Source organism: Macrosteles quadrilineatus, unplaced genomic scaffold (genome assembly GCF_028750875.1).
Source record: "Macrosteles quadrilineatus isolate MER2022 unplaced genomic scaffold, UCM_ALF_1.0 Scaffold_5__1_contigs__length_97177068, whole genome shotgun sequence".
NCBI lineage: Eukaryota > Metazoa > Arthropoda > Insecta > Hemiptera > Cicadellidae > Macrosteles > Macrosteles quadrilineatus.
This window is the reverse complement of record NW_026542598.1, coordinates 6105411-6119806: the sequence shown is the minus strand read 5'-3', so window position 1 is coordinate 6119806 and position 14396 is coordinate 6105411. Positions and strand designations below refer to the sequence as shown.

Genomic DNA, 14396 nt, shown 5'->3' with positions numbered 1-14396 from the left:
CTGATATTCATTTAGAATCTATTTACATTGTCTATCAATAGAATATCTTAAATCAAGTATTTTTTTAAACATGAAGGATCATTTTTTTATACCTGGCATTATTTTTTGTTTTCACTTGCATTAAATGTATAAAATAACATTTTTAGAGTTGTGTTTTGACGTATATATTTGAGCTTACTTGTGATTTGTATTAAGCTCCTTAGCTTTGTTTGGATATTTCGTTATCATTTTGTTACAATTGTTATCTGTGAATTTATAGGCCTAATGGTCGGTTTTTTTTTTTGGAATCTCATAATGATAATTAATAGCGTTATTGTTGATTTGTAAATTTCATTTTTTATAATATAAAAGAATGTCTAATATAATTTACAAATCTAACTAATACATCCCTTTCTTACCTAATTCTAAATTCATATTTGGGTAAAATTACGGTCATTCCCTTTCATGTCAAAATATCAATACAACAATATACGTAAAAAAACAAATAATATTGGGGAAATTTTTTTAAACCCCAGAGTAATTATGCGCTTTGATGTCACAAAAAAAATCCATACACATTGAAGCATCACTGACATTGTTATTGTAAGCTGAAAAATAAATAGTTTAGGGTATCTTTTCGAATCATCCACCAAAATATTTTTTTTTTATTATTTACACTGAGTTTTTCACACTAATCTCCTTTTTTAGCATTGTATATTTTTGTTTGAACAGGATCATGTGACAGCTCCCTAGGACTGGAGTCAGGAGTAGTCCCAGACTCGGCAGTGACAGCCAGTTCATCCTACGTGCCCAATGTAGGACCACAGTTTGGCCGGTGAGTTGGTCGTCTAGTGGTCGAAAACTCTACCAAAAATATTTAATTTACAGACTTCTCTATTTTCTCATAACACTGCAAATAAAACAATTGATTGGAATTTCTTAAATTTTTTTTCTGTTTATATTTCGTTTATTTGATGTATTTCCCAGTGACAAGAACTAGAATATTTGATTATTGAACGTTTGTTACCTTATAGCCATAAAACTAGTGTTATATGGCCCCCCGCTTAATTGATGATGTTGTTGTTTGTTTTTGTAGAAAGATGGAGGATTTTAACATCTTTCTACAAGAACAAAGGCTATAAGGTAACAAACGTTCAATAATCAAATATATTTCGTTGTTATTTCGTCACCGGAATGGCAACCTATAAGGCCCATGTTATTTTAAAAAAATTAAAAAACCTTTTTTTAGTATATTTTAATTTATAAAGGTATTCTGCACATATACATGCAAATATCTGTCTTACGGTATGCGTAGATTTTCCCTGCTATGCACATGAGCTGATAAAAAAGGTTTTGAAGAAACATGAGGATTATAAATTTGTTAAAATGGCAGCTAAACATCCTACTCCTTATCAAAGTTACCTACAATAATTTAATCTGATAATGTTTGGTAGTTAAATTGAAATTACGGCCTGCAAGCATCGTGTTATTTCAACGATATACTAATATAAATGATTAATTCACGTCAAGATCAAAATAAAAAAATGACTAAACTGATTCAACATTAATAAATATCAAAGAGAACACAGTTGGGGCTTACTTGACTCTGTATAGTCCATTAACAGCATTAAGTTCCTAAAGAGTCAATTTCGCTCAAGCGTTTCCAAACAAAACAGAAATGCTTTTCTAAGGAAGGCTCCGCTGCTCTAATTTGTTTACTCTTGTTTACTGTAGACTAAGCGATGAGGGCAGGTAGTTCCTTTTTGGTGTTCCAATCAATAGATAAAGCAATGAGTCCAAAAGTTCCCGTATTTCTAAAAAAAGAAAACAGCTGTATTTTAAGCTACGTACTACATCTTAATTTGTTTTCTTTTGTGAACGTTAGGTTGAAGGTGGAGAGGGCAGGAGGTGGATGGTGTCCCAAGCAACAGATAGAACGTGGTGTCCGAGAGTTCCTACAGGTAGACCTGGACGAGGTGTACGTGGTCACCGGTGTCCAGACTCAGGGGAGGTTCGATCATGGTAGAGGACAAGAGTACGCTGAAGAGTACAGCCTGGAGTACTGGAGACCGGGACTGGCGGAATGGAGGGAGTACCATCGCTGGGATGGGAAAAAGGTGGGATTTCTTTCTTTGAATTGTTCGAGGCTTGGAATTATCTAAACTTAAGTAAATACCAATCTCATATGCCATAAAATAATGACCATCTAAGCTATAACTGACTGCTATGGTGTTTGTAAATACATATTTGAGACGATTTACTTTCAATAAATGATATTTAAATGCTACTTTAATCTTTATCTATTCATGTTAAAGTAAACTAAATTGAAAATAGGGCTGCTAATCTAGTGGGAGTTGATTAAAATTGAATAGATTGAATGAAGAATTAATTATGTTTGACTGAGACAATATGTTACTGTCGTAACTTAAAACAAATTTACAGTCACTTAATGAAATATTTCTTTGATAATTGTGAAATGTATTCCCAACTTGCCTTAAAGAATTGGTCGCTCATATACTTGAAACACTTTAAAATCTAAATGGTTTGAATAAACAACTGTTAAGTTTCAAAAGTCAGCTAAACAAATAGTTAATTAAATAAAAACGTAGTACGCTTTATCGTGTATACTTTTGCTTATTTTTGGATGGTTGTTTAAAAATAAATCGATGTTCGAATCATATATGTGTTAGGGACGTCTACTTCAATAGAAAAAATGTGTCGATTATGAGATGCATTACAATTAAACCTCCCTAGATTCAAACTTCTCTCCTTTGTCAGATCCTGACCGGTAACAGTGACACCAGCTCCGTGGTAACGCATCGTTTGACGCCGCCAATGTTCGCCTCCAAGGTACGCATCCTCCCCTACAGCATCCACCGCCGCACAGTATGTCTTAGGCTGGAACTCCGGGGATGCCCTCACCATGGTAAGTTACTACAGGACCACAAAACACTTCTTTCAGCAGCACACTCACCCTAGATCAGAGATATGTTATATACTGTGTTATGCAAAACATTTTAGTGTATTGGTATTATGTGGTTCTGGTACTACTGGCTCTAATTGAAGTTGTTTAGATTTATACCATTTTTTATTTATCTCAAAAAGTAAGTAGCTTGTTTAGTGTAACAGATGAGTATTACTTTGAACATAACTTTGAAAAGCTGCTCTCCATGTTGACATTTAGCACTAAAATATCCCATTAACTTTTGATAAATTTTCTACTTGATTTGAAAACTCTACACTTTAAGCTCTTAATGTTGATCCCCTTAACTACATTTTATGGTTAGCTCACACGAATCTGATGAAAGAGAGCGATTCATAATCTGAAGGATCGTCAACTTACCCTCAAATACTTTTCGGTTAACTATTATATGACGATTAGGTGGTGAGTAAACGGATAAAATTGAGTTGATGAAGTATAAACGGTGTTTGACATAAATTTCTTAAAGGATGCCTTTAAGTTTAGATGACAACCTTAATTGACAGCATTAGTACTCTTACTTATTTTTCTTATTTTTGGACATGTTGTTCTTTAATTTTCAAAAGTTAATACCTAACTTTTAACGATGATCCATACAACTAGTGAGGAAGGATGGTTTCATTTTGATGGTTCACTTTACGGTTTAAATATGTTATGGTACTTATTTACCAAAAATAAAAATAAAATACCTACTATTAATTGTAACTCTTTTACTGAATTTATAATATTCAATTAATATTCCTTAATATTCCTTGTCCAAGCACGGAATAAGAGGGAAAACTCTAACGGGTCTTAATTAAAGTCTGTAAAGGTGAGAAGGGCAGAAGTGATGGTGAACAATACCCAATTATTATCACAAGAGGTCCTTCACTGCATGTCGCTGTCATTTAAACCGTCCTCTTCATCATACGGTACATGAGGCGACCACTCTACAATTCAAATTACACATTCAATTCGAGTTTTTGTAGTTTCATCAATATTTTTAATTGAATCAATATGATCAAAACAAACTCTTTGTAGTACACTTGAAGCGATCATGTAGTGTTTCTTACGTTTATTAACTTAATTATTTATACCAGAATAAATAGACAACTAGGCCTAATGGTTTTATTAATAACTTTTGTGTGCAATGGATAACCTCTGTGATTTCACATGAGCATTCTTTTTATATTTGTGTTTTTTTTTTTTCATTTTCGACGGTTCTAACAGTTTTTTCTAATGTATTAAGATCACTTTTTAAGTTGTATCACTCATTGGTAAACTCCAACCAACTTCATCCAACTTTCTATTTAAAAATTGTAAATATTTGTATTGTTAATATTTTTGTTAATATTGATATTGTTACCACTATTGTTATTGTTCACTATTTGTTCACTATTTTGTTGTGAGTTGTTATGTTGTGAATGTTTTTCATTGTAAAGTGGCTATGCCGTTGGGAAAATAAAATAAATAAAATAAATAAATAAATAAACTAATGTATATAAATTTTAGGGTCAGAATCAACTCCATAGGGGTCGAAACAATATCCTAAAACTGATTGGTGAATCCAATATTTGTGATGCAATTTATAACATCTCGATTACTGATACAACTATTAAGCCATTGTTATAACATTACCAGTATATTTCTTTATACAATCTTGGAAAAAATAATTAGGCCTATTACGAATTCTTCCTTTGGACTGCAAAGGATACATCATACAGTTTCTGATTCATCCATCCACAAGCTATCTTTATTATTTTTTTCATTTAGTATTATGGCTATTGGCTGCTTCATTGCAAACTTTTACAAATATTTTAAAGGATTAAAAAAAATTATATTGGGGATCAACGTTTTATTTTAAATACGCTGTCATTTTATTGAAATACATGTACTAAAACTACCGAATTAATAGTAGTATATAAATATAGTGAAATACAAAAACCAATAAATCATGAAATTATAAACTATATAAGCTAAATAGTTTAATTTATAAAGTAGATAATTTCGGCAACGACGTTATACGTGGTGTTTAACCACTTTTAATCACCAGAGAATCAATAGTTGGTTTTCCATTTGCAGACAAATAATGTTGTAACAACGCAAACATTTGATCAGCCCACCAACAATCAACTTAATTGTTATCGCCATTATTTTCCATTACACTCGGCATATTGCGTAGGTATAAGTTATTCAAAACGCGCCTTCTGACCATCATGACAACACCTCTCCAATTCCCGACGACCACTTTCGATGATTGGTTTTGTCAGGCTTTGTTCTCGCCTGGTAGTCAATACTTAATGTACAGTTACTTTAACAAGACATGTCAAATAAACTATAGCCCATGGAAAATATCTCCCTTCTATTGAGCTCAAGGTAATATTTATGTGGTTAAAATTAAACTTATGGATTTGAAGTTGCTAAAAAAGTAGACTTTATTATCTATCGTTCCTCAAAATTGTAATATACATGTTTCAAATAACGTGTTTTATGCAGTAAACGATTACTATGATATTGTTCTTTCATAGGCTTAATTAGGACTAGTTTTTAATGTTGCTTTTACTATACAAAGCATAGGATTTATTCCGAACAGTCTTAGTGATGTCAAAAATTAGGATACATAATTATATAAATTATGTCATGACTGCATTGTAAGTTTAATCTTACAACTTCCAAAAGTCTTTTGTAGAAAAAAAATTATAGTTTCACTGGAAAACATTAACACACATCATACGTAGGTTGCCATAAGTATGATTTGCAGTCTTTTATAAGAAATACGAAATTGTATAGTATCCGTATTTTTGCTATCCTCAAAAGCACTACCCAATCTGAACGGTTAACTGTGGAAATACATTTTACAAATTTCTTTTACAAAAAAAAATAATAATCTGCCTCAGAGGTTATTCACATATTTTAATTTATTATTTGTCGTATTTTACTTAGCAATCTCCATCACCTTATGAATATTTTAGGGGACACCATTGGTATAAAACCATTGGTATAAAATTACAATCAATGACAAAAAGCAGCTGTGCTGTCTTAGTAGAAACGTAGCTCTCAATATTAGCAGCGGTTGGTGGTAAAGGGGGAGGGGGTTGTAGGAGAGGATGAGGGTGGAAGTGATGACGAACAATACCCAATTATCAAAAGAGGTCCTCCACAGCATGTCGCTGTCATTCGGTCTGACCTCTCCATCTCCCTCATGGACCATACACTATTCAGCGATGTTTCTGTATTTAGATCGGTGAAATGTTATTTCTGGAGAGACTTTGAAGAGTAGTTGACATTGATGTAGTACAGCAAAATGAAAATGTTATCGGATCGAACGTTTTCTGGTGCACCAAATTAGAAATATTATTTTTTGAGTGACCCTTAAAATTGTGATGAATTATTATCTTTGAACATACTCTTCAAACTGGATAACTCGAGAAAAAATCTTATAAAACTTATTGGATGAAAAGCTTACTAAGGCTGCTCTAGAGATAAGGCGTCATCAGATTTTCTAAAGTAGTAATCTTTAAAATATTACATGAGTAGTCCTATGTGATCAAACATGAATTTAAGCCCGACTGGGATTGTAAATACGGTTGATTTTAAGTCATGCCTTTATCTCTTATTCTCTTTAATACAATTTATTACTTCTTAGTCGTATATGGCCGTGCTTACCTATTTGTTTGTGATTGATAGGTTGAGCTATTCAATGATTAGATAAATGAATTACTTCATTAAAACAGAGTGCGTATTTAGGTGAAGAATAATTGTTAGATAAATGTGATGGAATTTATTTTGGTGATTAATGTTCACGTTTTCCTTATCCAGGATCATTTTTCAAAAGCTCATGGATCAAGAATAACTTGGTTCATTAAAAAAGCTATTGATTTTTGCTGGCTAGATAAAGGCCTCTTGATATCTAAAAAAATCTATACCCACTCAGCTACCATGTGAATAGGACCTCCTATAGAGCATTACACGTGATTTTCTATTTTATTGAATTGTAAACACAAAGAATAATGCAGTTATTTTTAGTTTTAGATAGTCGAACGCGATGTTCGATAACTGGGTAGTTGTACAAAGACAGCGTGTTAAATATCGTGTTCCAAAGATTCATAGTTTTACTTGTTTTAAGGTTTGTCATTATAACTAACAGTAAAATAGTTCTTTGATTCATTCCGTTTTAAATCATGATGGGCCACTAGGCATTTTTTACAGATATCAGGAGATTGGATATTGTAATAAACCGTGCAATTTATCAAAACAAATTCTAAGTAACGATACTCAAATAAATTATTCCTGAAACCAAGTGATTTTACAATGGAGAACCAACAAAACCACAAAGTAAATATTCAGCTGTTCCCCTATAACTGCTTATTTGCGTGTCAGAGACCTCTGAATATTGAACATCACCGACCACCAAGTAATAATGCATTCCATCGCCTGTCCACTTGAGATGATTAGTAATGTCATTCATTGTTCTAAGCTGGCATCCGATATTCAATACACCACTTAACATCTGAACATCTGCCATTGGCACGAGGATCGATATTCGTTTACGACACCTTATTATTAAATTGTCACTAATGAAATCTTAGGTTAGAATAAAAAAATGTATGTTGTATCAATAGTCAAAGGTGCAATATTCTGATTATATTGGCAATTTGTGATAATCAAAGCGTTTTTCTAATTTTATTTTATGTATGACCAATGGATGTAAAGGATAGACTATTACGACATCCAACCCGTTGATTATATTTCTTAGAGTTATGTGATCTGCATTTGTGTCGTGCTGGAGAGCTTTACCAATTTGAGATAAGGAATACAACTAGGTCAGATACATTTCATCCTTCTTGCACTTCTTTTATGCTATGGTTAAACAGAAATACACAAGGGAATACTTGTTTCAGGGGAAATTAGTCTAAAGCAGAAAATATGATTCACTTGGAGTTTTTTTGTCGAATCACATGAAAAAAATAACCTAAACGAGTCAATGAAAACTTGTACTTATCTTTTACTTAAATTAAAAAAATAGTATAAAGGTGTTAATTTGTAGTTAATTGGACTTTTAGTTTGTAATGCTAGCTTTTTTAGGAGATCACTTAAGTTATTAAACACTCAGGCCATCATTTGGCATCGCGTCTCGTAGAAGCTAAATACCTTTGTAGGTTAAGATGCAAAACATGTATATTTATGAAAAATAATCTTGGTTAAGATGCAAAACATGTATATTTATGAAGAAATAATCAACTTAAAAGTAATCGGAACATCTTCCAAACAAAACAAGATAAATGAACTGAGTTTATTCTAAATGTTCCAGGGGGTGTGATGAACTACAGCATGCCTGAGGAGCCTAGCTGGGAGCCTGGTCAAGATCTAAGTGATGTCAGCTACGACGGGGAACGAACCGGCGGCATGCTGCTTGGAGGCTTGGGCAGACTGGTGGACGGGACGTACGGTGGTGACAACTTTAAACTTGACATTGGCTATGGAAAAGGTAAGAAGACAAAGTTTTATAACTCATACACCTGGATTTTAATATAATATCTTTCTCTGACAACTGGGACTATTCAAGCTCCTACTTATCAACCTTAAAGTATAATCTGTCTAAGATCTGCACGTTTATAAAAATATGTCACCAATTAATTAGATAGAATTACATTTCATAAAATTAAATTTTTACTTTAGCGTAAAAACTACTTAAGTCCTAGGGAAAACTAAAACATGCAGTAAATAAACAATAATGTAAACATCAAAATTAAGATAACTTATCACATAGTGTTTAAGTAATATATCGGAAAGATAATTCCACTAGCAGATAAAACGCCTTTGTGTTAGTTTTAGAACAAAGAAAATAACCTAAATACCCAACTTACTGACCTACCAACATAGCTTGGTTTTGTTAAATTTATTTAGTTTTACTCTACTTTTAAGTACATCTCTAATTATGCTAAACTGAAAGGACATATTCCTGTTTGCTAAATGCTTTTAATTTATCAATACATTTTAGATTATCAATAAAGATGAAGAACTTATATTAAAAAAATACATTCAATTATATTAATAGTAACTTGAAAAGATACTAATCCAAGCTGGTCCTTGTGCCTGAGATATCTTCTGAAGTATCTAGGTCAACGGTATTACGTAACAACAGGACAAAATGGGCTCCCTTAGCTTAGTCTGAAAACCCAGAGGTAGTAAAAAGGATTTGTAAAGGATAATAAAACCCCTAAGGGATTCATTGAGAGAACAATGTGTTATGTTTACATACACCAATAATATTATATTCGTGCGATGGTAAATCAAATGTTGTCCTTTCTAGAGGTCTGTAGAGAATAAGTGAAATCACAAAATGCCAACCACCGTCAGAAAAGTTTTGTCTACCTTCATAGTTCTTTTCAACATTATACATTTTATATCAATAAAGATACAGTTTTTTTCATTATTTTTCGGAAGGAACAATCCGGAACAAGACACTCGCACGAACAAGTCGAGCCTTGACGTCACTGAAGTTGGCGTTCCGTCTTTCGACTTCATCTTAAATTTCGTCACGTGCTCTTTCTATCCCCACGCAGCCAGCCTGAAACGATAATACATTTGAGACGTCTCTTGCAAAACTAAAACCATCCGTGCGGTTTAAATATTAAGTAGAATATTTTACTTGAGTAACTCTAACATTCAAAATGGTTTGATTGTTAGAATTTGTTTAAAGTATTGTTTAAATTAAATTGGTTTTTGTAAAGAGGAGTCCGATAGTGTGATGATATCATAAAAAATTAACCATAATAAATGTAGTAGCATTTATCATGGTTAAAAATTCCCATTATAGTAGTTTAAATGTAGTTGAAAATGCCCATCATATTACCCATGAAGTATCATGGGAATTTCAATTTTTACAATGTAATATAAAGTAAAAAAAAATAAATAAATACTTAATTGCTAGAGATAGCATAGTTCCCACACGTTACTTTCTAAACATCATAAGACATTACTGACTTTTTATTCTTTCAAAAACTGTTGTAGGCCCTATAATCCGATAAAAATCTGATATAATTTTAGGCATGCCTATTTCCCCTTTGTGTCCTTCATGCCTCATATTTGCTTAAATACGTCAAATATTTGCGCAGGTAACGGCTGGGTCGGATGGAGAAGGGAGTCTTTCCCCCACAACCACGTGGAACTTGTGTTTGAGTTCGACAACTTGAGAAACCTCACTGCCGTGCATATTTACACAAACAACTTCTTCAGCAAGGGCGTACAGGTAAGTTACAGACAGCGGTTGGGTGCTTCCGAACATTCTAGATTGTTTGGCAACTTGGAATAGTATAACTTATACTATCTGCGGATAACTGACTTGGTAGGAAGCTGTGTGGTTTGTGACTTTGATTATACGAATATTGCCATCATCATAAAACAAGTGGTTAACCTTCAAACATGATACAGTGATCCCAAAGAAGGCTATTAAATGTTTCTTTTTGATGAGGGATTAACATTTATTGTATGACTTTTTTCTTCAGAAATTGATACATGTTGTTGAGAATTGGTGTAGAAATACTAGAAGAATTTACTTAGCCTTATTGTACGCAATACAGTAAACACATAATAAGTTCACTCGTGGTTACCAATTACGATTGGACCCGCCAATTAAGAATTATTAGTAGGAAGGAAGAATAGAGTATCTAGGGGGCTACTCTTTCCAGTAAAATGTAACACGTGTAATCGTGGCCACTGATGTAATCATAACTCAATCCTCAGTTATTTAATTATTAAAAGGAAATAAATCATAACATTTGTGGTGCCACAAATTAGATTGGATTAACAACATGTTACTGTTACAGGTTTTTAGCAAAGCGAGAGTACAATTCAGCCTGGACGGACAGACGTATGGGGGAAGATCTGTCACATACAACTATATGCCAGACATTGTTTTAGAGAACGCCAGAAATGTGTCCATCAACCTGCATAACAGAGTAGCGAGGTTTGTCAAGATGCAGCTCTACTTTGCTGACAACTTCATCATCATCAGCGAAGTCACTTTTGATTCCAGTGAGTACAAAACAACTTAATCGGCAAGGAATCAATGTTTAAGTAGCTTTTTGATTTTACTTTTATGAAATATGTTCCATTGAATAATATACCCGCCCCCAGCAAACCAGGAGACTAAGATAATTGTATTTATTGGACCATTTGTCTGATTAGATCTATACTAAAATATAAAAAAAAAAAACATTTCAGAATAATTCCCCATTTAAATAGCAGTTAACGATTACAGAGGTTCTATGCTGCAGGGTAGGAAAAGGCGTTTTCCAGTGAATATATACATATATGAACATATTTTTAAAGTGTTTTTGACTTCTGGGGACATCATAATGAAAAGTTATTTTGGTTCCCGGCTTAGGATTACCGTGCCACTTACGTAGTGTCTCCATGTAACGTAAATATGATGAAATGAAAAATCAAAAATTAAGTTCTAACAGGGGAGGGTGCTAAAACGACCTATTTCCAAGTAATAAGAAACTAGTAGATAATTTCTATAAAATAAAAAAAAACTAATCAACTTTTAAAAACACAATATCCAATAAGACTAAATATATCATTTAATACAATCGTAACATATATGCAAATCCAGAAGGGCTTCTAAAATGCTAAAATTGCCATTATTACAACAAATCATAAATTAATTTTAAATAACATACGAGAGAATAATGTGCATATATTATTCTGAAAAAATAATTCACTTTATAGTTTGTAGATACTACTGCATAACTTTTACTACGCTAACCTAATCCCTTTAAGGAGATAGATACTACACCTAACATCGAAATATAACACTTTTACGTCGTAGAAAGATTACCAAAATATTTTGCCTCAGCTCCAGTTGACGGGAACCTCACCTCCGACTGGACCACCCTGGGGGGAGCCGAGGAAACAGTGATCTACGCCCGAGGAGCTCAAGACCTCCCCTGGGAGCCCTTCGAGACTAGTACGTTCCATCCTATCTCTGGATATCTTTTCACCTTTATGTTTTCTCTTGACGCCGCTTAAATCAATCCCTTCTATCTCGCAAAACGTTTATGTGACTAGATGATGTATGTGACACGTATCAGAATGGAAATAGATAGCAAAAGATTCAGAGATATTGTTTGTTCGTTGGTAAATATAAACGGTCAAACGATGTGGTTGCGACTTTTGTAAAAAATAAAACTGGAAGTTTCATAAAAAATTTTTCTAGACGCGTATTAAAGTTGCCCTTGTTAATAGTCTTTTCGATTACTCCAAAATATTACAATAAAAATAGTATTTAAATGGTTCGTGTTGTGTAAATTTCAATTATACACTCATTTCTAGACTGATAGGCCTACATTAGTTTAATGATGCAATTTATCTTTAAATTTAAAATCCTAAGGTTTAAGTTTCACTGATTAAATTACTAAAAATATTTAATAAATTAATATTCAAAACATTTCGTAATATTGAATAAATAAAAGACAAATTTAAGTTAATTGTTTTACCAATCATATAATTCGTCTCATTTTGAGGTAAAATTTAGGAAAGATTTAAATAATTGATTACTTTTATAAGAACTTACATGAATTTCCCCCATAGTTACTGCGGAGAAGGACGGTAAACAAGAGGACTATGCAGAGGTGCTGATAGGAGTTCAGACAGCAGTGATGCTGCTGCTGCTCGGAGTGTTCGTCATAATCCTGTTCCTCAGCAGACGACAAAAGCTGCAAGGATCTCCCACCACAATACTCAGAAACCCCTTTAGTGTCAGAGTCAACATGAAGGTATGCAACGGCTTTGCTATTGCAATATGTTTTTGATAGTGTATTTACGGTAACAGATAACTGAGTAAACAAATTCATTCCGGTATGTTTTTTCCTTCGTGATGGCATTATTCATGTTATTCTTAGGTTGTCGGTTACTCATCACTAAAATAAATTAATCACAATTTACTAAAAAATGTCGAGGTATATTTCAAGTTTACATCAAAACTCATCTTCAGCCTCTAGTAACAACATATCAAGTAAATAAACTATGATTTATAATGTTTGTATATAAATTAATTAACATATGTTTGAATTATTTTAAAATTAAGTTAGTAGGAAAAATTTGTATATGTATATATTATGTACATGTCACAGTTAATTTATTATTGTTTTTCCAATTTTAATTTTGTTTTTAACCTCTTCTCTAATTAAAGGTATAAACATAGGGCTGATTGTAGCACTAGGTTGGGATATGCTTCTTTTATCAACCGCCATGCAAGCAGCTTCTTTGAGATTTCTTAATTTCCAGTCTGCTTCCTGGTAGATCATAGTTGATTCAGACCAATGTATTCTATGTTCTTCAGAGAAAACATGTTCACTTAGTTTGGAATAACTCTCCAAATGATTACTAATGCTCTTCTGGTGTTCTTTTAGTCTCTTCTCCATAGGTCGTGATGTTTGCCCGTAATAACTTCTTCCACATCCACACGGTATTTTATAAACTATATTTTTTGTGTCTTGATCTTTGTTCTTGGGCTTCACTCTGGTCAGAAAACTTCTCAATGTAGGTCCAGAAGAGAATACTGTTGTTATATTAAAATTAAGTACTGTTCTTATTAAGTAGAATAGAAGAAAGACCTAATTGTACCATATCTATACCGTATGTCAAGGGTAAGTCTGAAAAAATAAGAAGATTGAACAAAAAGTTTAATTTAAGAACAGTATTCTCTTCTGGACCTACATTGAGAAGTTTTCTGACCAGAGTGAAGCCCAAGAACAAAGATCAAGACACAAAAAATATAGTTTATAAAATACCCTGTTAATGTGGAAGAAGTTATTACGGGCAAACATCACGACCTATGGAGAAGAGACTAAAAGAACACCAGAAGAGCATTAGTAATCATTTGGAGAGTTATTCCAAACTAAGTGAACATGTTTTCTCTGAAGAACATAGAATACATTGGTCTGAATCAACTATGATCTACAAGGGGCCCATTTCATAATAAACTACAAGTTACAAGTTACAACTTGTAGCTTGTAATTTCCATTAGATTTGCATTGGCCGATCAGCTGATTTACTAATAATATTAGTTTGTACTTTATTATGAAATGGGCCCCAGGAAGCAGACTGGAAATTAAGAAATCTCAAAGAAGCTGCTTGCATGGCGGTTGATAAAAGAAGCATATCCCAACCTAGTGCTACAATCAGCCCTATGTTTATACCTTTAATTAGAGAAGAGGTTGAAAACAAAATTAAAATTGGAAAAACAATAATAAATTAACTGTGACATGTACATAATATATACATATAACAATTTTTCCTACTAACTTAATTTTAAAATAATTCAAACATATGTTAATTAATTTATATACAAACATTATAAATCATAGTTTATTTACTTGATATGTTGTTACTAGAGGCTGAAGATGAGTTTTGATGTAAACTTGAAATATACCTCGACATTTTTTAGTAA

The 14396-nt window shown here is 32.7% G+C and overlaps 1 protein-coding gene across 1 annotated transcript in view; it reads left to right on the top strand.

Moving 5' to 3' along the window:
- LOC128994817 (discoidin domain-containing receptor tyrosine kinase B-like) overlaps positions 1 to 14396 on the top strand; it is a 31814-nt gene that overhangs the window by 10622 nt on the left and 6796 nt on the right. The window contains exons 3-10 of the mRNA XM_054419614.1: positions 712 to 814; positions 1865 to 2096; positions 2758 to 2905; positions 8250 to 8426; positions 10057 to 10190; positions 10768 to 10975; positions 11802 to 11912; positions 12536 to 12720. Coding sequence (XP_054275589.1) covers positions 712 to 814; positions 1865 to 2096; positions 2758 to 2905; positions 8250 to 8426; positions 10057 to 10190; positions 10768 to 10975; positions 11802 to 11912; positions 12536 to 12720 — 1298 coding nt within the window. The remainder of the gene's footprint in view (positions 1 to 711; positions 815 to 1864; positions 2097 to 2757; positions 2906 to 8249; positions 8427 to 10056; positions 10191 to 10767; positions 10976 to 11801; positions 11913 to 12535; positions 12721 to 14396) is intronic.